Source organism: Anabrus simplex, chromosome 1 (assembly GCF_040414725.1).
Source record: "Anabrus simplex isolate iqAnaSimp1 chromosome 1, ASM4041472v1, whole genome shotgun sequence".
NCBI lineage: Eukaryota > Metazoa > Arthropoda > Insecta > Orthoptera > Tettigoniidae > Anabrus > Anabrus simplex.
Genome location: NC_090265.1, coordinates 1,440,151,326 through 1,440,176,177, shown reverse-complemented (window position 1 = coordinate 1,440,176,177; position 24,852 = coordinate 1,440,151,326). Strand labels below are relative to the sequence as shown.

The 24,852-nt window shown below is 37.8% G+C and overlaps 1 protein-coding gene across 4 annotated transcripts in view; it reads right to left on the bottom strand.

Annotated features, from left to right (window-relative positions):
* Positions 1-2,227: 2,227 nt before the first annotated feature.
* Moca-cyp (nuclear cyclophilin protein Moca-cyp) overlaps positions 2,228-24,852 on the bottom strand; it is a 414,025-nt gene continuing 391,400 nt past the window's right edge. For 3 of the 4 annotated variants that reach the window (XM_067137906.2, XM_067137907.2, XM_067137908.2), the window contains exon 10: positions 2,228-6,951. In XM_067137906.2, the coding sequence (XP_066994007.2) occupies positions 5,691-6,951 (1,261 nt within the window). In that variant the 3' untranslated portion in view covers positions 2,228-5,690. The remainder of the gene's footprint in view (positions 6,952-24,852) is intronic. The other variant, XM_067137909.2, reaches the window with a different exon arrangement.

The following is a 24,852-nucleotide window of genomic DNA, read 5'->3' as shown; positions in this document are numbered from 1 at the left end:
CAGGCACGTATAAATGGAGATGTCAATCATATCAACAATATTGGAATAGACCAGATCGTGTCACAACAATGAAGTGATACATATAAATAAGGAGGGAATTAGGTAAGAAACAATCATATAATGTGGCAAGACGTCGAAAATAGGCAAAAACCCAAGCAAAGCATGAAATAATATAGCAATACCTGCAAAGCATAATGTTCAGCTGAACGATAACTAAAATGCAAAATTAAGACATTACAACTCAGTTATCAAACCTGAAGCACTATACGCCTTGGAAACCTTGATCATTGGAAGCAGCTCACTTATTACAAACACAGAGAAACAGGAGAGGAATATATTGAGGAAAATCTTTGGTCCAATCTGCTCAAAGGGAATCGGGATGAAACGGAAGTCTCGGGAGCTTTACCAGCATTATGAAAAGATTACAGGCACCACCAGGTAAAGGCAATTAATGTTCTATGGCCACTTTCTCAGAATGAACAATGACAGGCTCACCAAAATGATTCTCAACCTTGGTCTCTCAATGAAGGTCAAGAAGAACTGGCTTAGAGAAATAGAAAAAGACCTTCAGGAAATTGGCATCCCACAGGAAATCACTCAAGATTAACTCCAGCTCACAAAAGCAGTCAACAACCATAATTTTGTTGAAAAAATAAAATACCAGGACCAATAAATCGTCGACTGAAGCACGGAGGAAAACGATCATTGCCCAGAGAAAGAGATTTTGGGAGAAGATAAAGATCAACATCAGCTAAACAAGTTCTATCACTCTCCACAGATGGGCATAACGCTGTAAAAAAAACTATTCCTGTAACATGTTGTTTTATTTGATTAATAAACACACTGTTTAGAGTTTGCACTTTTTAAACAAACAGCATTAACATTAATTTGTAAACAGCATTATATGTAGTGTAGTTCTTTCTTTAAGTTACTGATTTGAGAGTAGGGTTGCCATACATCCTAAAAAAGGGGGATTGTCCTGAATTTGAGCATGTGCCCCAATGTCCTGACTGAATTTTTAAAAATCCCGAAATGTTCTGAATTTTAAAAATCAGAGCAAATTATTTAAAGTTTTGCTCAAATGATTTTGAAAGGGAATGTCCCATCTCCTACTTAAAATTCAATGCAAATAAAATTAAATATTATTTCATAATGGAGTGGTCTGTAAAGTTTAAAATATGATTTTTTCTTATTTCTCTATTTGATATTTAACATTAACATCATGTAACAAGTGCGTATTTGGTAATGGATGGGACAATTCATACGGAATTATCAAATACATTCGTTGGAATCACAGGCGCCAACTTTTGTAGTCTTGAGAACGGGGACAAGGATGAACATAAATATTTTTACAGGAGCAAAAACACGATTGTGTCCCCGTACTATTTTATGCATGGGGACAAGTGCTCTCGTGGAGTCGGCACATGTTTGGAACTTCTTGTTGGTGTCCTGAATTTCATCCTGAACCTTATGGCAACCCTATTTGAGAGAGAATGTTTAAACAGTGTACTTACTTCTTTTGATGAACTGCTTTCGTCTTCCTGTTTCAGTTTTCTGCATGGGGAACGAATAAAAGACAATATCTGGTGTAGTATTCTTGTATACTTTTTCAAAAGATACAGTCAAAGGTTCCACCTTTACAATACTGAATTTTTTTTCGTTTAATTAGCAATTAACAAATGTCGAGACATGTTTCGTCCTTCTTGGTGGACATCATCAGCTGACATAATTGTAAGAATAAGTAAAATAGACAAAGACAAATACACATTAAAATACAATTCGGGTTACCGAATACGCCAGTTACAATGCATGATAAAAATAGGCAAGGACATCGCTTTTGTGAAGAAATGTTTACAAAATGAACTTATCTTCATTTTAACAGAACCAAACATTTGTACTCCAGCCTTTTAAGAACATTCTTCAAATTGTTTATTTTACTTATTCTTACAATTATTTTGGCTGATGACGTCCACCAATAAAAACAAAACATATCCCGACATTTGTTAATTGCTAATTAAACAAAAAAAAAATTTAGTATTGTAAAGGTGGAACCTTTGACTGTACCGTTTGAAAAAGTACACGAACGACAATACGGGCTTTGCAATGAAATTTATTTTATGCAAATAGTATTCTTGTAGTTATTACTACACCTAACACCACAACAGTTTTTGTTCCCTTCCCACTTTCTAGTAGTATCTGCTTTTCCAGAAATTTTGATATCTGACATCTTAGTACACGCTTATGTTCCTACTCCACTATTTCTGTTATCCACCAATTAGTAACCAATTCTGCTGATGTCCTACGAGGAAAGCAATACACAGTCTACGAGGAGGTACACTGATTCTCTGAGGCTGGATCAAGCTGCTGGATTGACATGATAGGAGCAAAAGGCACCATTACTCACATATTTCACAACTTTTGCAAGAAATTTAATTTTATTAAGGATATTGGGTTACTGGCCCTGAAAGGCTCATTAACAATAGTCAGAAATCATTTATACTCCTTGTCTCTCTTAACTGTATCTTTGTCCTCTGAGGAGTTCCTCATGGGTTTCAAAATATTGATAGATATGATTTTTACTGAGTAATAGGAATAATATGGTATACAAATCCTTTATAGACAATATATACACTACCTTTGTAGCTATCATCAACAGTTTTCATGTATTCTTTGTCTTTTTGGCAGCCTCCAAATGGGAGAAGCAGAAATGCATTTCAAATTTAGGATGAAGATGTTCTTAAAATTATAAGAGTATCTATGTCACAGATGGGTTCATTTAGTGACAAAGGAAAGCAAGTAAAAATTTGCTCCGATGGGGAAGTTAATTAATTTCTTTTGAAGGTAGTACCGACAAACGAACAGTACTGAGGTAATGGGCGAGAGTTTGAAAGTATTTAACATTAAGAATTTCATACTTAGGTTCCGTATTGAATCAAGATTTACATCAAAGAAAGGACGATAAGTTCCACCTTTTCAATACTATATATTGTGTGAAAATTTTACATTTCTGTTAAAACATCGACGATGTATTTATTATTATGGACCAATGTACTATAGATGCAGCTACCACTCTTAACATATCTTAACACTATTGACACAGATATTAAATTCACACTAGAATCCAAAGTCAATAATACCATCAATTTTCTAGACCTCACTATCACCAGGCTTCCATCTTCCTTCAAATATAAAATTTATAGAAAACCCACACATACTGCCACAACAATAAAACAGGACCCCACTCATCCCCTTAACCATAAATGGGCCACCTACAATAGCCTAGTACACCGAGTATTCAATATTCCTATGTCGAAATCAGACCTTAATAAAGAATTAAACACTATACGCAATATTGCAGTTCATAATGTCTACAATAAGAATTTTATAGAAAATAAAATTAGTAAATTCAGACATCGCCCAAAATGGAACCTAATTAAAGAAACTACTAAATCAAAAACTTTTTCAACTTTTACCTTTGACCGCAATATTCATAAAATTACAAACATATTTAAGAAGCAGAACATCAACATTTCCTTTAGAACCAATAATAGAAACCTAGACATTTTACACAACTCTGACTCAATTAACACTTCCAACCCTTTTGAAAAGTCAGGTATAGATTTCATAGTAACGACTGTCTCAGTACTTACCTTGGACAGACCGGTAGATCAGTCAAAATTAGATACACAGAACACGTAAATGCAATTAAATACAAAAAATTCTCCGCAGTAGGTCAACATATGCACGACTATAAACACAAATTTTATGGCATAGACCCCGATATAGACATCATTGAAGTAATAAACAAAGGCCCTATACTTGATTTAACTGAACAATTTTACATTTCACTCGATCAGTACCATACCAAAAAATCGATCAATCTTCAAAACAACTCATAACACGCTTACATACTACCCCTACCGCCATTCGCGCCCACCCGATCATAGTCCTGCCTCCACCGCTCTTCTCCTTCCCCCTACTTAGTAACTCCGCCCCACCTTACTCCCTCCGAATGTCCGCCTCTCCACATTCAGTCTGTTAGTTCTTCTCCGATATATCTACTACCAACTTGGCACCTGAGGTGAGTCTTTCATTTCGCTAATATTACCCCCTTTTATCGATTTTCATATAATTCTAAATCACGTTTCATTTCTTATAGGTTCCGGCTTGGTTCAGGATCTTTCTAAATCAATTTATGTATCTACAACTTGCATCATAAGATCTTCAAGTACCACTTTAACAAGAACCTCAGTTACTATGTTCAATCCATCTCTCAATATAACAAACAAACACACCAAGTACAAGCCGATATATAGAACTTTCAATGGACTATTTAACTGTCAACATCAACATGCAGTGACAAATTAATGCATCTATTTTTGTTTGCATTGAACATTTTAATATAAATCTTCTTTCTCAAGTCCAAGTTGAAGCCCCATTCGAATTTTGTATATAATTTTATTGTGCATATTTTATGCGGAACAACACATGACTAAATGTTTGTTCACTTTTTCAATGTGTCAAACATGGCTACATGCCTTCAAAAATGAACTGGCCGGTCATCAGTTAAAATATTATAGACTTAAGCCAATAATCACACTCTACTACAATTTTATATTACAAGAACAGAATTTCTTTCAACAAGTTAATCCTTTTAATTAGAAATATTAAGGTGTACACCTATAGAAATACGACTTTTTTCTCTCACTGACCTCCAAATCTATATATGTAAATACTATTTTAACCATATCATGTACATAACTACTATTGTAATCTTAACATAAGAGTCATGTTCAATGTAACTTGTCTTTGTATAATTGTTCTTGGCTGATGATGACACAGAATCTGTCGAAACCGGTACCAAATATACATAAATTGTGATGTTTTAACAGAAATGTAAAACTTTCACACAATATATAGTATTGAAAAGGTGGAACTTATCGTCCTTTCTTTGATGTAAAGTTTGAAAGTAGTATTTTCGGTACAAATGGCCATGCAAGCTGGCAATGAAAGGTCATTTGGTCAGCCTTTATTGATGATATCTTAAATGAATTGGTTGACTTTCCCCATTTAGCTAAGCTGTACGGTTGGTACAGTTCTGCTTTACAATATGCACATGTTTGTATCATGTTCATGCCTAGAAAAGTTCCTCTTTCATTCAACTCCAAATCTAACATTTGTTATACTTTCACAACTAACATTACAGAGAAATCAACAATCAGAAATGTGAGTACACAGCTGAAATAACGCAAGAAAGTAAACAATATTTATTAATTTATATTTATTCATTACTGGAGTATGACCTGAGGAACAAATTGTGACTGAGATGTACACTAGTCTAATTCCAGAGGCAGAGGATGAAGACTGTATGCCATAAACCAATCTCATCACATATAGAACAGACTGCAAAAAATGGGAGGAAACAATATTCACATGAATAAATTTTCATCCGTCAGTTTTGTTTCCTAATTAAAATTAGAATTAACAAGTGTCATTTTGCTATATACCGAAATTCATGATAAAATACAACTTACATTCCAGTCTTCAAATGATTGGCATTTTTTTTCATTTGCTGTACAGCTCTGCATTAAAAGTTTCAGCCTTAGGTAATCTAGTATATTATAATCCATTTCAGAAAAAAAAAAAAAAAAAAAAAATGCACTATCTGAACAGAAGAGTTCCAGAGCATACTACTTCCGTCGTGGTGGCGATCGCCCACGTCGTCGCTTATGACGTCGGCTGCTATCTGAACTGGAGTCACTAGAACTTGAAGAACTGCTAGACGAGCTTGAGCTCCTTCGACGTCCTACCTTACGACGTACCTCTTTCCGTTCTGTGGTTGATCTATCTCGTTCACGCTTAGTCTGTTCCTTTTCGGATGTTTTTTTGTCACTGTCTTTTTTCTTTTTAATTTCCTCTTCCTTTTTCTTCTTTTCTACTTCACGTAACTTTTCTTCTAACTTGTCCTTTTGCTTTTTGTCCTCACTTCGTTCTGTTTTCACCATCGGTTCTATTTCTTTGCTTCCAGTTTTTGTTTCCTTTCCTTTAACAGAGTTCTTGTCATTCTTTTTCTTCCTATCCTCATCTGAATCTACTTCTTTCTTGACTGACACACTTGATTTTCCTCTAGTATCTCTTGAGGAGCTACGTCTACTGCTTCTCTTCTTGTTTCTTTCCTCTGATCTATCACGATGGCTTCGACGATGATCTCTCTCCGGAGACCGTGAGGATCGACGATAATGCCTACGGTCTCGTGATCTCGACCTTGTCCTCCGTCTGCGATTAGATCTACTGCGATCAGCTGACCGCGATCTTCTGTTCTTGCTCCTCTCTTTATGATGATCGCGTTCATGATCTGAAGAATGTGATGATCGCCGATGCTTTACGGACACTCTAGATGGCGAGGTACTCTTTCGTTGTTCATGCTCCTCTTCAGTAACCTCTGGCTCTGCTTGCTTCTTTTCTGGAGTATAAGTTTCTTTTTGGACAACAGGTTCTACTTCAGGTTCTTTATCACGTATCGAATTTGATACCAGTTCTGGCTCAGCAGATTCGGTACCAGGATTAACTACACTAGTCTCTCGTGTTACCTTTACACCAGCCTCCAGGCTTGCCCAGACCTCTTCATCTTCTACTCGAGTGGGACTTGGCTTGTTATTTTCGGCTTTGTCTAGTTCTGGTTTTCCGTTTGTCTCTGCAGCAGGTACAGCAGTTTTAACAACTGATGAATCCACTACAATTCTCTTTGATTTTTTATCATCTTCATTGTTCTCTGATCCACCACCATCCATGGTTTCATAATCCAAAGCATTATAATCAACAGGACCTGACCCATCTTCTGTATCTGCCCTTTCAGGAAGTGGAGGAGTACCTCCATCATCTGGAACTTCACCTTCCTCAGGTTCTGACATGTGATCTCTAGTAGCCCGTCTCTCCTCTGTCACTTCTTGTCTGAAACATCAAATGCTTATTTTAATGAACACACAAGAAATTAATCCACAGAAAGTCAGATATGAAAGAGCTGTAGGGTTTATGTATGAATAATGTAACTAAGTTGTAATCTAGTAATTTTACAAAGGAATATCATCTTCAATTGAAACCACAACTGTTTAAACAATTTCCCATAATTAAAGTCCTTGTTATAGTATAGTTGGGTTAAGATAAATATGGCTCCTCTCAATATAACAAAAATTACTTCTGAATGCTTAAATCTTTAACAATTCCCTACCATATATGCAACTGGATTATGGGGAAAACTGGTTCATTTTGACATCTTTCTTTGTTTTAGAAAATTACTACAAAGATGCCATGCTTACAACAGTCTCATCCAATAAGAGTAGGGAGAACAGAATGAGGGCATTGTGCACTTTAGGCCATTTATTTCCAAATAACCTGGCATGAATATACAACCAACAACATGGCTAAATAAGAAACTACTAAGATATTTCACAAAGCTTACCTACAGTTAGATCATTTAAAATATGGAATAGACATGTCTGATACAAGCATTAAACAGTAGGGGACTCGCATAGCTTGCAGAAAGCTTAAGGGGAAAACCATCAATAATAATAATATATTTAGTTAATATTTTAAATAAACACTTCATATCATTATCAATTATAATTTTAATGGAATGCTCTTTCAAAGATTCTATTTTTGAAATTATGTATACATTTTTCTTTCTTTCAAGGGATACTTCAAGACCAATACAAATACCAGAAACTCAGCCTTACCAGCAACAAGGAACAAAGGTGCTCCTGATTGGAGGTTACATATCAGCTGTTTGACTACAGGCAGTTTTTGCTATTTATACTGAGATGATGATGATTTAATAATTTCGTGTGGCTATTTCTAGCCGAGTGCAGCCCTTGTAAGCCAGACCCTCCAATGAGGGTGGGCGGCATCTGCCATTTGTAGGTAACTGCGTGTTATTGTGGTGGAGGATAGTGTTATGTGTGGTGTGCGAGTTGCAGGGATGTTGGGGACAGCACAAACACCCAGCCCCCGGGCCACTGGAATTAACCAATTAAGGTTAAAATCCCCGACCCGGCCGGGAATCGAACCTAGGACCCTCTGAACCAAAGGCAAGTACGCTGACCATTCAGCCAACGAGTCGGACATGATGATAAAAACAACAACAACAACAACAACAATAATAATAATAATAATAATAATAATAATAATAATAATAATAATAATAATAATAATAATCAAAATAATAATAATAATCAAAACATATGTGCAGAATTTTACTGTCAAAACTAAGGATGGCAACATGCTACCGTTTCTTTGTTTTGACTTCCTCGAGATAAAAATATGCAAGTAATATTGGTGAGCATTTTATAGCTGTTCATATTATCATGTTTTATTTAATAGTTACAAAATTTAAACGTGTATTTCAAAGACAAATATAAATAATTATTGGTAGTGATGACAAACATTTGTAGGATAAATCTGTATCTCTAATGTGTAGTATGCTTCACACCAGAAAGTTTAAGTGTAATAGTTTTCTAATCCTAATGCAGCTTTGTTAAACTGTGTTAATAAGTGTCAGTGGTTCAATCTGAAGGCTTATTAGGCTGAATAAATTTCAAAACAATACAAATATGCCTGGTTTCAAACGGTGAGTGCTTTATGTTAACTTCGGAACAAACTACATCATAGTTTTGATTTTAAGTTCCTCTTTGCACAATGTTTGCCACAGAATTGTATTGAAAATCTGCTTTCAGTTGTGTGATAGAAGGGAGGTAATAATGTAAACCCTGATTGCTCAAAATGCAGGGCCACAATCAGAGGTGCTATTACCAACCCAGTGTTGTCTCCATCAGAAAACAGCAATTGTGAGGCAGATGTCTGTGATTTCTGGGTTAGAAAAACAAAATAAATAAATTTGAAGGCAGCTGATTTCATACTGGATTTATATTAATTAATACGTTCACTCGTGTGGATGCCTTAAGGTATTTAAAAGCTGCTTATGTGGGAGATAGTATCCGATTTAAGACGTTTGCGGTCACGGCATGTTAATGTCGTTTTGAATTTAGCGCTAAATTTGTACAAGTCGTAGTTCGTGTTTGAAACCACAGACGGCATATAAATGAACAGTCCCTCGCCCTGACTACCTGAACAGAGGGTATATTCCAACGCTTTCTTTCTTTTTTTTTTTCCACAGACCTAAGCTAGTCGTGATATTCCTGTGAGGGTATGTAATGAAGCAAGTTATTGTCTTGCGATAAAATGACTAGTTACAAAGGCAGTATTTGAAGTGAGGAAATTGAAGACATACTACTGAACGATGATTCTGGTGATGCACTCATCCCTGATTTCAGTGATAAGTGTTAGCAATTCCGATGATGATATACCAGACTGTGGGCGAAGTTAAATTCAGCACATTCAAATAACCGATACACATAAGCCTTATTTTCCACCTGCAATGATCTTTTTTTTTTTTTTTGTTTTTTTTTTTGCTAGGGGCTTTACGTCGCACCAACACAGATAGGTCTTACGGCGACTATGCAATAAATTTCACTGGCTGGGTAGGACTAAATGTTGAAATCGAAAATTAGCAATTAAATTATGTCTTTTGTTGATTAATTTGTAAATGACGATTTCCTTTAGTACATATGCCATCAGACAAACCTTCATACAGAACAAGTTATTAGTGCAACACCATGTCCCTTTACTAAATATTCTATTTTTCAGACTTGGAAACTGGTCAATGTAAATGAGATGAAAAGGTTTTTAGGACTAATGTTTGTAATGGGAAAAAATAAAAAAAAACTAGATTTGAAAATGCATGGACAGATTGGTTGCCGATTAAAAAAAAAAATCATGGCATGAACCCGGTTCGAAAACATCTTGTCGTTCTTGCACTTGAGCGACAGCAGTGGTTATGAGGGAAATCCTGACAGGCTATACAAAATTAGGCAAATTCTTGAAAGGCTCAGCGACCAATTTTCAGTTTTGTACACTCCAGACTGGAAAACCGCCCTTGATGAAGGAATGTTAACTTGGAGGGGCCGCTTGAGTTCCCCAGTTTACAATCCATGAAAAATAACCAAGTTGAAGATCTATGATCCAAATCGCATGAACATCTGAGACACTATATTTCACTTGTTAGATCCTGACCTTGGCCAGGCATATAGAGTGTACATGGACAATTTTTAAAATAGTATACCCGCCAACAAAACATAAACCTTCCGAAAATAGTATGAACTCACGCTCCACACATATGAATCAGTCATGCACTTTTTTTTTTTTTGCTAGGGGCTTTACGTCGCACCGACACAGAGAGGTCTTACGGCGACGATGGGATGGGAAAGGCCTAGGAGTTGGAAGGAAGCGGCCGTGGCCTTAATTAAGGTACAGCCCCAGCATTTGCCTGGTGTGAAAATGGGAAACCACGGAAAACCATCTTCAGGGCTGCCGATAGTGGGATTCGAACCTACTATCTCCCGGATGCAAGCTCACAGCCGCGCGCCTCTACGCGCACGGCCAACTCGCCCGGTAGTCATGCACTTAAGATGCCATTACTTAGCAAATGCATAGATTAATATATTGTATCAAGCGCCTGTGCGATTATGCGAAACACAATGCTATTTGTATCAAATAAATAGCTGATGTACCCATCCTTCACTACGGAATTCTAAGAAAGACTGTCCTTATAATTTTCCCAACTGTAGTCAACATAGGTCGTTACAATGACATCAGTACGAATGTCGCGATTAAAAGCAATGCTGTCATATGGAATATTCGATAACATGAAAAACAGCACATTTTCTCAATTTTAACAAAAAGTACTATGGTGTAGATCTAACAGTTCAAAGTGCCAGAGCTAGAATGACCAGGCCGCAGACAGCCACGTACACTCCTGTGTCATTATTCCATGTAAGTGTGCTCACTGCTCATTCCAATCACTGCCTTAGAGTAGGGATCAAATAGCTGGAATACTATGATGATCCAGTGCGTTAGCAAATACAGTAGAGAGAATACGCGACACTCAGAGTTATCGAGGGACAGCGATTAGATCTCTGTCTACCGGGTGAGTTGGCCGTGCACGTAGAGGCGCGCGGCTGTGAGCTTGCATCCGGGAGATAGTAGGTTCGAATCCCACTATCGGCAGCCCTGAAAATGGTTTTCCGTGGTTTCCCATTTTCACACCAGGCAAATGCTGGGGCTGTACCTTAATTAAGGCCACGGCCGCTTCCTTCCAACTCCTAGGCCTTTCCTATCCCATCGTTGCCATAAGACCTATCTGTGTCGGTGCGACGTAAAGCCCCTAGCAAAAAAAAATCTCTGTCTAGTGGAGTGACCTGGAGTTACTGATCCTGTCATAAAAGCACGTGTATTTGTTTGTGAAGTTTTTGGTGTTATTTATGCGTTTGCATTAAGTTGACATAAGTAAATAGTAGTGTGTGTCATTCCTTTATATCTCCTCTCAATATGAGTGGAAAGATATGTACTGTGTTTGGCTGCAATAACTATGAAGTGCAGAAGGATTCGCGGTCTTTCTTCTGTTTCCCTCGTGGCAAGAAAATATGAGTAAATACTGTGTTTGCATATATATTCTTCTAGTTACAAAGTGATTTTTAATGTACTTCCTAAACTTCTGACCTGCACGACCCATATTTTAACTGGCTTAAAATATAATAAGCTTATTTTATTGTATAGTGCAGCAGTTAACCTTCAATACCAATGTGTTGTTGTAGGTGTGATCTGTGGGTTTTGATTTAATTCAAGAAAATGCATATGCATGTGTGTGTGGCGGTTGTGTCCAAGTTACTCCATTTGGAATGCCGTAATCATCGTCAAGCACTGAAGAAAATATGGGTGATTTAAGAAATGTACATATTTTATTGAAACAATATGATGCAAATTTGCTTTGATGATGATGCTTGTTGTTTTAAGGGGCCTAACATCGAAGGTCATTGGCCCCGCAAATTTGCTTTACCCTAATGTAATAGCAAATATTGCTTATAGGGAAACTTTGAATGTTTTTGAGGCTAAATTTATAGGTTTTCTTTCTGTTAGTAGGCTTCAAATTAAAAGGAAAATTGTCCAGTTCTTAAATGTAAATTCATTGAATTATGTGTGTAAGGAATGTGCTGATATTTTTATTGACAAGTGTCTTAATGTGATAATACAATGTTTTTAAATGAGAAAAAAGAAATATCTAGCTGTGAAAGTTCAGGCAGGAATGCTAAAGCTAAAAAAGTAATGCATAAATGAAAGATCAAGCACTTTCACAGCAGTCCATTTCACATCCTGATTATGTGTTAATTTCAGTCTTTAAATAATAACCTGTTAAATAATTCTTCATTCATTTATCCAGAATTGCTTTAGCAACTTTGAAGTTAATATCTTAATTTATTTATACATTTCCGTATATATACATTTCCATTGATATTTGAATTTAGCACAAATTTCCAGGTCACGCCACTTGCGAATTATCTCCCATTTTAACAAGGCTAAATCCGGAAGTATCACGTATTGCCTCTACTGTATTTAGTGTTAGGTACCAGTACTATCAGAAAATTTATGAACCAGAGGAATGGCATGCTAAAGACGAGAGAGATCTAACTCCCCAGCTACTTCCCACCAATATTCAGGCAGGCTGTTATACTCGGTACTCAGCCGTAATCCCATCTATCGGAGATAAATGGCAACAGAATACACAAAGCACATCACAACAAACAATGGTCAATGTAACGTTTTTGTTGATCAACTTTATGAGCTTTCTATATTGCAGGCCTTCACATTTAGTTTTCTTCAAATTCTGTGATATTAATGTGAAGTGAGTTGTCCTTTCTTTCTCACGACTCCCTCTTGTGTTATTATTTAAGCGATCGTTCCTTCATGACTTTTTTCTCTTTCTTATCATCATCTTCACAATTTAATCACCATCACCACCAATATTATTATTGTCAGTACGGTAACACTAAATAAGACATAAATAATCGGAAATTGTATTCTCTGAAACTTTCGTTATGTAGTACTTTTCAATATGACCGGTAATTAAAAATTAAATTTTTGGCGCCTACCCCTAGCCATTTTGAATAGGGTGAAGAAAATTATTTATAGCGTAGACTGTAGTTCCTTATTCCCCGACTTCACATACCAATTTTCATCGAATTCTGTTCACCCATTTTCTTGTACCGGTACCTCGGCGCTGATATGGACAAAAATCCGAATTAATGAATATCTCTTATCATAGCCAGTATTGTAAAAATGTATAGGACATAAATGATAGGAAATTTAATAATATATAACTTTAGTTATGTAGTATTTATCAATAGGGCCAATAATAACATGAATATTTGAGAATTAAATTTTAGGCCTTCTCCTTAACTACCATTTCACTTAGCATGAATAAAAGTATTTATGGCCTAGATTGTGGAGACTTATTCCCCAAACTTTATATACAGATTTTCACTAAATTCTCTTCAGCCATTTTCTCATGGAGCGCATACATACTATAACCTTCCAATGGCTGCTGGATCAGAGTTAAAGAAAACATTGGAAGTTTATGGTAACGTAAAATTAATGAAATCATACGTCCAGTTGTAATACGTTCAGGTACGTCAGTAAATGAAATCACTCGCTCAGCGAAATAAATAACAGATAACGAATTGAAGGTACCAGTGAATTCGCAAGCTCAGAACCCCAAGGCGTTTTATTAAGATATAGTCAGTAATGGAATGTTATAGTACGATGAGATAATATTGAATAAATATTCCATTTTCTTCAGTGGAAGATGAACAAATATCAATAGATGGCATGAAATCTCAATGACGAAAATGTGTAGCGGAGGCCATGGAATGGGTTGGATCAAACGAGCCAAGTTCAATTCACATATGGTGGTCATACATTGCCAGCCTCGTGGTGTAGGGGTAGCGTGCCTGCCTCTCGCCCGGAGGCCCCGGGTTCGACTCCCGGCCAGGTCAGGTATTTTTCTCTCGACCTGAGGGCTGGCTCAAGGTCCACTCAGCCTACGTGGTTAGAATTGAGGAGCTATCTGATGGTGAGATGGCGGCCCCGGTCTCAAAAGCCCAGAATAACGGCCGAGAGGATGCATTGTGCTGACCACACGTCCCCTCGTAATCTGCAGGCCTTCGGGATGAGCAGCAATCGCTGGGCAGACCAAAGCCCTTTCAAGAGCGTTAAGTGCCGTGGGGGGGGGGGGGGGGTCATACACTGTCTATCTATTACGATATAATTCAAGAATCGAGACCTATGAGATAGTAGATTGGTACGTCAAGATTGTTAAATATGTTCCTTTGTCAAGATTACTGATTACAAGAGCGTTCACCGGGCGAGTTGGCCGTGCGCGTAGAGGCACACGGCTGTGAGGTTGCATCCGGGAGATAGTGGGTTTGAATCCCACTGTGGGCAGCCCTGAAGATGGTTTTCCATGGTTTCCCATTTTCACACCAGGCAAATGCTGGGGTTGTACCTTAATTAAGACCACAGCCACATCCTTCCCACTCCTAGCCCTTTCCTATCCCATCGTCACCATAAGACCTATCTGTGTCGGTGCGACGTAAAGCCCCTAGAAAAAAGAAAAAAGCGTTTTGTAATGCTTTAAACCTCAAAATCTAGAAGGGAGATTACAGGCTACAGAATTTGGAATATTTTTGAAATGCAAACCGACTTTTATTATTGTATTTTAGAATTGGATTTTGTTTTGAGAGAACAATGCAGAGGATAAAAATTTTTTTAAAAATCTAAAGATCATCAGAAGCATCGCACATGGCTAGGAAGAAGCTAGATCAAAAGCTGATTTTAACTGTAGAAGTCCTAAAGGATATAGGAGTTGACAGCAAAGATATTGAAAATCTTTACTGGAGACAAAAGGCCGTTGTCCGAATTGGAAATCAAACTACAAACGAGATAGCCATCCAAAGAGGAGTTAGACGAAGTTGTGTTTTATTTCCATTGTTATTCAACCTTTACTCGGATAAAATTTTCAAAACAGCTTTAGAAAATCACCAATATGGAATAAAAGTAAATGGTGGCACAATTAAAAATATAAGATATGCGGACGATTATCTTGTGTGTCAATTTTGAAGGTCTCCAACTTCTGCTCAATAATATTAGTGCAGCAAGTGAGGACATGGGACTAAAAATAAATGTAAACAAGACCAAGTTAACGATCTTCAGCAGACATGCCAATGCTGAAGCAATTGTACAACTAAACAACCGACAGGCAGAGTGTCACCACTTTTAAATATCTGAGTGCCATTGTCACTGAACAGCTTGATCCTGAGAAAGAATTGAGACAGAAGATAGCAATAGCATGAAGAATATTTACAAAAATGAAGTCTTTCTTTTGCAATGACCACTTAAATTTAAAACTTAGGCAAAGGATGGTCAAGTGCTATATATGATCAGCCTTGCTATATGGTGTGGAAACGTGGACTTTCAAGAACAATCAAGAAAGAATCGTGAACGAGCGCGGCTAAGTGAGACACAAGATACACACGGCTCCTTATCGGCTCACTGGACACGCGGAGAGCCGAGCTTCCGCTGCAGCGAGACATACAGTGAGCCATGCTACACTGAAAGAATCGCATGCTATAATGGACTCTCGAGCTCAGCTCATTTGAAAATAATACCCATTTGCATTCACTGTCCTCTTCTTACAGGGAGGTTTAAATAATACATTGATTTATTTGCAGTGTTAAAAACGTAGTCACAACATAATTCTGAAGTAGCTAGTAAGTAGGTAGGCTATTAGGTTATACTATTTATTAGTTTAATGAATCTTAGTATTATAACTTAGTTGACATTTGACAATTAAACTCGACTCTAGCCTGCCCTATGACTATGAGTCATGCTCATGACCACTCAAAAGTACCTGTTTTATATTGGGAAGAACGGCTCAGTATTCTCTCAGTTCATATGTCACATCGTTGTACAAGACTTCAATCATATGTGGACAGACGCAATAACAGTACGTTGAATCAGAAAACCAGCGGGCTACTGTACATCTCAGGTAGCCTATACAAAATATGACGATTAAAAAAAATCCTCAGCTGATAGAAAAATACTTTTTTTTAAAAAAATGACTGAGCGAGTTGTCGTGCGGTTAATATCGCGTGGCTATGCACTTGCATTCGGGGGATGGTGGGTTCGAATCCCACCGTCGGCAACCGTTAAGATGGTTTTTCCTAGTTTTCCCATTTTCACTCCAGGAAATGCTGGGACTGTACCTTAATTCAGGCCATGCTGCTACCTTTCTAATCCTAACCTTTCCCACCCTGCGTCGCCGTAAACCTTCGATGTATTAGAGTAACTAGCATTTTTTCTAAGAAAGGAGTTCATAGTATGAAGACCAGATGGCAGCTGCGAGCACTGAATGCTGTTGCTGCTGTCTTACCAGCACATACTACATAGATGCAGTCGGAGCGGTGATCAATGAGCCGTGAATCGGATCACTGTATCGATTCAGTAACGTGAAAGGAATCAAATGAATTGATTCAGTAAAATGAATCGAATGTCCCATCACTATTTCATAGTAGGAATTCACTAAAGTTTCACTCTTTCTCCTCTCTCTCTCTCTCTCTCTCTCTCCCATCCCCATTCACTCAATCTCCCATAACACACTTCCTACCACATCTTTTACTATACCAGGTATCTGTTTTCCAAGTATAATATCGCTAATTAGGACCCTCTAATTTAAAATTAGACTCATTTGTGTGATTTACCTTGTATAATTTGTTTGTAGTGTGTTCTGTCATTGTTATTAGCTTTGCACTGTCTTTTATTTCTCCAGTAATCAGTATTGCTTGAAATGTATTTAACCGTAGTCCTCTCGTTAGTTCTGTTTTAGTTTTAATTTTCTGTTCCGAAGTTGGCATACCTTTTAACACAACAAGGACATGCTTCTGACGACAGGCCTAAGCGCATTCCTTTAATTCCATTCCCTTACCCCCCTGTTCCGTTAACCGCTCCCTTCACTTACATAGCTGCTAGAGCAAACCCAGGTCCTCTTTCAGCTGCTACTATCTTGAAGGAAACCGTGGAACAATTTCCAAAAGCTCTTAATGTTTGTCACTATAATGTGCGGTCTTTGCTCCCCCAAACGCGCATGGATGAAATGCATAACCTGTTTTCTTCGCCCCAGTTCCATGCAATTCTTATGTCTGAAACGTGGCTGAGCAGCAAATGCCCCAGTTCAGCTGTTAACATAGACGGGTACGTCCTTCTACGAAATGACCGCAAGGGAAAAGGCGGTGGGCGGGTGGCTGCTTATGTTGCCAGAGACCTCAACCCTCAAGTAATTAGCCATTCACCTTCACAGTATGAACGTAAACCAGAGTTTTTGTTTGTAGAGATAACAACTGTTTAGAACAAAATGCTTGCTAGGAGTGGTTTACAAGCCTCCGAAAGTACGGTATTTGACCGAACTTGAGACTGAAATACTAAACCTTCTGCCAGGCTACAAACACGTTATTGTAATGGGCGACTTCAACAGAAATTTGTTAGACAGTACCGCAGCTTCAACTCGACAGTTTCATAACATTTTTGAAGCATGTAACATGACAATTTTGCCTCTCGGACCAACCCACCACACAAATAGCAGTCACACCCTTCTCAATCTAATAATAACAAACAATTCAGCGAAAGTCCTGCAACATGGACAAACATCAGCCCCGGGGCTATCTGAACATGACATAATCTACCTGTCCTACCAATTACAAACTCCGAAACCAAGGTAAAAAATATTATCATTCAGGGACCTCAGACGAATTGACGCAGATAAATGTCTTTCCATGCCGTGGATGGAGATAAATCACGCCAATAATGTAGATGAAATGGTCTCAACATTTTATAACCTAGTAACGCAACTCTACGATCGGCACGCCCCAGTGCGTATGGGAAAAGGTTCCAGGGCTCCTAAACCGTGGATAGATGACGAAATTCACCCAATGGCTAAACGAGACGCTGCTCATAGACGATACAAGCACTACCCAACGGAAGTGAACCACCAGACTTATAAAACACTGCGTAACAAAAGACCCCTAAAATTCGAAGCGCTAGACTACGTTACGCCCATAACTTGATTAGACCTGACGTACGCTCTGCGACGATGTGGAAATCTATGAAATATTTTGGCATCAATAACCAGAAATCTAACGATGAACTAAATGTTAACGTAGAAGAATTAAACGACCATTTCATCTCGCCAACGGGAATTAATCCGGTCGTAAAGGAGAAAACTATTAATACATATGATAATACGCCATCTCCACAAAGAGATCAATTTTACTTCAGTCACGTCACACCGCAAGAAGTTATCGACTCAATAAAACGCATCAAGACCAGAGCTAGAGGCGTAGATAATATAGGCCATGAAATGCTCATGAAAATTCTCATATCATTTATCCATTGGTGAATATCTTTAATTACTCACTGCAACAGGGTACTTATCCGGAAATATGGAAAATGACCATAGTTCGCCGCTTCCGAAAATAAGACTGGCGAAGGACGTCGGTGACTATCGGCCGATTAGCATCTTATGCATATTGTCAAAAGCTTTAGAATTCATAGTTCACAAGCAAATTACCAACTATCTTATTCAACACAGTCTCCTCGATATCCACCAGTCCGGAAACAACTGACAGTTCTAGCGTTATTGGACTTTAGTAAAGCTTTCCACACTGTTGACAGGGACATACAGTTGAACCTGACTTGTACGTATATCAAGGAGAAAAGAAAAAACTACTTGTAACTCAGAATTACTTAGAAGTCAGACTTACTCAATACATCACAAATTTACTGAAAAACCAATGGAATAGACCTACATGTGTGAATCTTTGCAAATAATCAATACGTTAAGAAAGAAAATATTATTTTGAACTTGGCCCAGCCTTAAAGAAATCAGATGGTTCGGCTTGTTTCACTTTCCTTGCATTAAGAGTATAAACCTCCTTTGGCAAACTTTGTAATGAATTCAAAGCATTTTCACTACAACTTTCCGCACTGATGTAACGCCTACGCACTTCGATTGCACTTAACACTTCACTCAGTTCAGGTGTCAAGATTCAAGTCGTTATCTCCATCTCCATTGTCACTATTGCTTGTAGCTGGTTCATCCGCGTTGTTGGCATACATCAGCATTAATCTCTTCATCCGGTAGTTCTCCACATATAGACAGATTGTCATCGAAATGAACAAAAGTATCGAAGTCTACACCCTCCGGTAGCGTTAGCTCTTTGCCAGGCAAAACTTCGTCCCCATAATCATTACTAGAGGCAGCCTCTTCTAAGACACCAGCTTTGCGGAAACAGTTGCTGATTGTGGAGGATGACACCTGCTTCCAGGCAGCCGAAATAAAGTCCTTGGCTTGCAGCAATTTAATGGAGAGAGGTTCATTTCCTGCATCACTCAGTGTTATTAAATGTTGAACCAGCATTTTTCTATAATGCACTTTGAAATTTGCAATGATGCCCAAATCAAGCTGTTGTAGAACACTGGTATAGTTAGGAGGGAAAAATTACATTCGGACGTTATCCAGAACGATTTGAGGTGGATGTGCTGCACAACGATCAATAAGAGGAAGGATCTTTTCTGTTTCTTTTTCATTTTAATGTCCAGTTTTTTGAACCACTGTCCCATTGGATTCATATTCCTTAGGTATTGTTTTCCCACCCTTAAAACACCTTGGATTCTTCGACTTTCCTATCACAGGTGGAGGAAGTTTGTCAGATCCATCTGCATTGGTGACGACAAGTAATGTTACACGAATTTTACTTTTCTTCCCTCCATGGCATGAGTCACCTTTTTCAGCTAATGTTTTATTAGGAAGGAGATTGTAGAATAGGCCGGTCTTATCACAGTTGTAGATGTTTGGAGGCTGATAATCGCTTACGATATCCGGCAGAACCTCTTCTTTCCATCTCTTCTTTAAATCCTTGCAAACATCCTGATGAAGCCTTCAAAGCAGCAGTGATACTCATCATTTTAGCTAAATCTATCGCCTTTGCCTTCAGCATATCTCTACTAATTGGTAGAGCTGCGGCCCGCTTTTGCTGGAACAATGTGAAAATTACTTTCTCCAAATCTACTTACCATCCTTCTTGCTGACGGCTGTGCTTTGCTGATTTTGAACCCAGTTTTACGAACTCATCCAAAATAGCGTTTCTTTTACTGATGACTGTACAAAGCGTGGAATAAGCAATCCCTAAGTCTGAAGCGATTTCAGTTTTTGTTTTGTGTGGATTAGCGTCCACTTCTCGTATAACGTTTCCTTTTTCAGTTCTTCGTGGCTAATCAAAAGCAACTGAGTGACAAAACTACTTTTCAACAGTAAACACCAGATACCGGCACCGTGGACATTTTACTTCTCCGTTGTTCCCACGAAAGACACTCTCATATTCAAACAAATTTACTACATTTTATTTTGTTTCCGCACCGAAACCGCTCGCTTTGCTTGTAATGTATCTTAATCTTTGGCGGCGTGTCAAAAACAACGAAGGTAGAGGAGGAGCGAAGGGGACTCGTCTTTGTTAAGCCGCTAGTAAGTAAGGGTCAACAATGTCACTCGGCGAAACCCTGTGTTCTGTTTCAGCACCGAAACCCGATCGCTCTACTTCCGCTTTCGCCGACAAAGAGGAAACTTCGTAAATAAAGTAGTTTCTTTTTAAAAAGCACATTCTCATTACAATTACGCAAAACTCAGTTTTATTTCACTGACACTTAATACGTATAACAGCGAATTACGTATAAACGGATTACGTATAAATAAGGTTTAATTAACACGCTCTTAAATTATATTTTGCCGGGACCTAAAGGAAATTACGTACAAATACGAATTACGAAGAACAGAGTTACGTATAACGCAGGTTCAACTGTACTTATATCCAAATTAAATACTTTAAATTTCTCCGCGAGTGCACTCCAGTGGATCAGATCCTATCTCACCGGTCGCCGGCAGTGTGCACTTAATAACAATGAATATTCAAATTGGCGTGCGGTTGACGTAGGAATACAACAAGGATCTGTACTGGGCCCCCTATTTTTCTCTTTGTATATAAATGGCATAGCTTCCGGATTAAAACACTGTAAATACCACTTATACGCTGATGACCTACAGATATATATACACAGCAAACCCGAAAACCTACACTCAGGAACACGTCATCTGAATGAAGACTTGATGACCATAGATATATGGGCAAGAAATCGCGGATTAAAATTAAACCCATCAAAATCCCAGGCAATAATTATTGGTTACCCTAAATTACTTTGCAAATTCAATCGAACAGCATTACCACATTTGTCCATAAGTGGTACTCCCATACAGTATAGCCAAAATGTACGAAATCTTGGTATAATATTTGACGAACATCTGTCCTGGTCTGCCCAAACTATATCTGTGTGTAGAAAAATATACGGAACGCTACACTGTCTCAGTAAATTCAAATTCACTTTCCCTTTTAAACTAAAGAAAATTCTTGATGAATCACTCGCATGACCTCATTTTGATTATTGCGATATAGTTTATAACAACCTAGGAGTAGACTGGGGAAGGAAATTACAGTGTGCTCAGAATGGTTGTGTAAGATTTATCTGTGGTCTTCGTTACGCTGACCATGTCACACCATCTTACACGCAGCTCGGGTGGCTTCACCTGCAAGAATGACGCACACTTCATATTCTTTGCTTTTTGCATAATATTCTTAAAAGTTCTCAACCAGCCTATCTCCGTGATCGCATGAAGCTCTTCTCCACAGAACATAACAAAAATACCAGATCCTGCAGCACCATGTGTTTATCCTTTCCTGTACACAGAACAGCAGTCTACGCGAAATCATTCACCATTACCGCAGCCCGACAATGGAATCTCTTATCAGTGGACATCAGAAGCATGTCCAGCAGCTTAGCTTTTAAACATGCCTATATCGAAATACTAGGTAAACATGCATGAATCATCAAATTATGACCTGAAAACACCTACTCCTACCGCCTCCATCATTTCCCTCTTCCTTTCACAGATCATCTTCTTCTTCTTCTTCTTCTTCTTCTTCTTCTTACTAATCCTTCTCTTCACCTCTCAATTGAAGGCGATATTTCGGTGTACTGTAGAAATGTATATATTTTCTAAACTTTCTCTTAAGTAGTAGTTATAGTACTCATTCATATATTCAATGTACTCTACGTACGATTTATATTATATAGATGATATGACGTTTTTCAAGTGGGGTTACTTTTGTTAATGCTATTACTCTTATTATTGTTCATATTATCATATGTCATCAGTAATTATTATTAAGTGTTCTAGGTTAAGACTGGTTAAGTGTAAGAAAGGGAGTACATACCAAACTTCGCCAGGATAAATAAAACATATTATTATTATTATTATTATTATTATTATTATTATTATGAAATTGTGAGGTATGTGCGAGAAAAACGCAGGGCGGAATGGCTATACCGTGGCGCAATAAACTCTTTCGTTGACTTTCAACATCCACGATTTTATTATTATTATTATTATTATTATTATTATTATGTTATAACCAACAAAAGTTAGGGACTTTGGAAATTTACAATATCATTATATTCAATTTTAACTAGACGTCCATTTATGTTGCTGATTCAATTAATTTGTAATTATGTTTCGTGAGATGATATTCATTAAACGGAATATCCTTCCAAGGAAAAGATTCATTCTCCAAATTCTCATTCATAGGCTAAGTTTAGTATCATAGTACGGTATAATTTTAAGTAATTGTTGAATAAGCGCTCTCGTACGCGAGTCAAATCTCGAAAGTCTAAACGGTGAGAGACTGTGACCAGACTCGTCGAAATTGCACGTCCCTTGAGTGGAGTTCCTTGCTTCTCCACATGACACAAGCCAAAGCATAACATTAACAACTTGAACCCTGAATCAGAAATACATACATACAGATGGAAATTATTGAAAATTAAAACGAGCATTCCCCCTTGTTACTGTGGTCACGACTGGTACAGAAATATCTTTTTAAATGCTGGGCAATGCAAAGACAAAACTCATTTTATTTATACTGAGATAAATTCAAATTAGAATTATCTCCAAGATGGCTCCTAAAATCTCTAGAAAAGTCACTAGTCATTATGATTGAAATTCTGTCACCAAATTACTAAAAGAGACTCCATACCTAGTGACTAGTATCTGGAATCGACCAGACTGATGTGAACGAACACGAACATAGCACGTGAGAACGAGAGATTGACAATCGATATACGCGTTGCGATATACAGGTTTCAATAAACATCGCACATTCGCACACATTTCTTGCATTAGTAACCATCGATATTTCGTCTGAAAATGGCCAATGAGCGAAAGACTTCCGGCCACTGGCATAAAAACAATGAAATGGCGGGATTTCAAAACAAATGTTTGAATTTCACAAAAAAGAAGCTAAAATCGGGAGAAATAATAGAATATTCGGGAGGCGTGAAAAACTGTCGAAAATCAAGAGTCTTTTTTTTTTTTTTTGCTAGGGGCTTTACGTCGCACCGACTCAGATAGGTCTTATGGCGACGATGGGATAGGAAAGGCCTAGGAGTTGGAAGGAAGCGGCCGTGGCCTTAATTAAGGTACAGCCCCAGCATTTGCCTGGTGTGAAAATGGGAAACCACGGAAAACCATCTTCAGGGCTGCCGATAGTGGGATTCGAACCTACTATCTCCCGGATGCAAGCTCACAGCCGCGCGCCTCTACGCGCACGACCAACTCACCCGGTAATCAAGAGTCTTAAATAACACTAGTATGTTTTTATTGTTTAACCACCTATTCAATACAATACAATCTTAAAAATTAGGACTTTGTCCTTATCAAAATTGTCAACCTAAAATTAATACACTGGATGGTACATGTTGCGCCTATCAATAGTGGGCATCATCAGCCATATTTTTACCTCAGGAATAGATCAGGTACCTGACTGGAAATGACTTATGAATACTGTTGAAAAGTAACTATGTCTTGTAAAATGAATTAGAGATCGTTAAAACAACCAATACTATTTGCTTGACAATGTTTGTGTTAATATTATAATCTAAAAACATGACAATTATTTAAGAATTATGACATAGGTGGTTGATTCATGATATTAAAAGATATTACAATAAAGTTAAAAATAGGAAAGCATATTCCGATTAATTGTCAAATGGCGTGTTGTTAAAAACTTGTCGTATTGGTGGGAAGAGTTTGTTGTTGGACGTGTTGAATTAAGCGTACTAGTCGAAAGGGAACGTTGTTGTAAGAAAAGTTGTTGTCAACTGGTAGGTGTGTGATGAAATTTCCTTCGACAACTGAGATGTTAACTTATTATGTTGAGAACTTTAGAGCTACGTCCAGTTTTCTTACAGTAACATTTAATGTAAAGTAGTGCGCCATACAGCTGAGGGGATTTAAAGAGGATGCTGGGCTTAAGTTTTTTTTTTTTTTTTTTTTTTGCTAGGGGCTTTATGTCGCACCGACACAGATAGGTCTTATGGCGACGATGGGATAGGAAAGGCCTAGGAGTTGGAAGGAAGCGGCCGTGGCCTTAATTAAGGTACAGCCCCAGCATTTGCCTGGTGTGAAAATGGGAAACCACGGGGCTTAAGGTTTAAAGCACCTGCTGACGAGCTTGGTAGTGAATGTGTTGAGAACAGTGGAATGAATTTTACCCATTAGTTTCTCAGTTTGCTCACAACAAACTTCAGTCGGTCTGTAAAAGGGCCACCATGTAAAAATAAAAAACTAAAAAGGTACAGCACCATTAAGAATGTGATTTAAAAATATCAACATTCTTTGTTTTACCATGAATTTTACCGTGTGATTCAGTTCCAATGTAGTTTTATGCAACCCGCAATATTAATTCCGTC